We start from the raw sequence: 636 nt of genomic DNA, 5'->3' as shown, positions 1-636 counted from the left end.
TGTGATAGCAACAGGAAGCAGATGAATAAGAGTTGACTTTCTCTCCTTCTGTATTTTCATTTGGTTTCGTGCTACTCACTCCAATCTACTTCCTGATCTCTCCCCTTTGAAATAGAATGTTTATCCTGTACATAACCCATTAGGTCTTGAAATCGTATAACTTGTTATGTTTTTATTTTACAGGGACCAGTAGCCAAAAGAGGTCTTATTCAGACTCAGAGGAGACTTTCAACTTGAACTTTTAAGCAACACTGAAACAAATCAGGACTACTGGTGAAATGTTTTTTTCATTGTGAGATGTGCATGAACTTTGGAGCTCGTGGGTACAAAATGCTATGATTTGGGGGTGTGGTCTGAGCCCAAGGTTTGTCATTACTGTGAAATTTTTGGGAGATGGGACAAAGAGGGGGTAGCCATTGCTATGGTTTTAGGTTTTGTAGTATGATTTCTTCCTCATACCTGAGACCTACCAATGTAATGAGTCTGTAATGAGATCTTCTCACAGAGTTAAGTTAAGCTAATTCTGGTTGCTTTCACCTTAAATGTCTAGAATTTTGATCTTAATAAGCTTCTTTTCTTTATGACATTAGTTTGTCTCTGGTATTTGGTTACAGAGGCAAGAGTGATTTAAAAGAC

The 636-nt window shown here is 37.6% G+C and overlaps 1 protein-coding gene across 2 annotated transcripts in view; it reads left to right on the top strand.

Moving 5' to 3' along the window:
- The window catches only part of LOC146891736 (uncharacterized), a 151963-nt gene extending 151548 nt beyond the window's left edge, over positions 1–415 (top strand). For both annotated transcript variants that reach the window (XR_015734771.1, XM_085699859.2), the window contains exon 4: positions 184–415. Coding sequence is in view for 1 of the 2 variants with exons in the window: in XM_085699859.2 (XP_085555985.1) it covers positions 184–245 (62 nt within the window). In the remaining variant the exon portion in view is untranslated. The remainder of the gene's footprint in view (positions 1–183) is intronic.
- Positions 416–636: the final 221 nt, after the last annotated feature.

Source organism: Myodes glareolus, chromosome 13 (genome assembly GCF_982192425.1).
Source record: "Myodes glareolus chromosome 13, mMyoGla1.1, whole genome shotgun sequence".
Classification (NCBI taxonomy): Eukaryota; Metazoa; Chordata; class Mammalia; order Rodentia; family Cricetidae; genus Myodes; species Myodes glareolus.
Note: the sequence above shows the minus strand (reverse complement) of the source record. Positions and strands in the feature narration are given on the sequence as shown.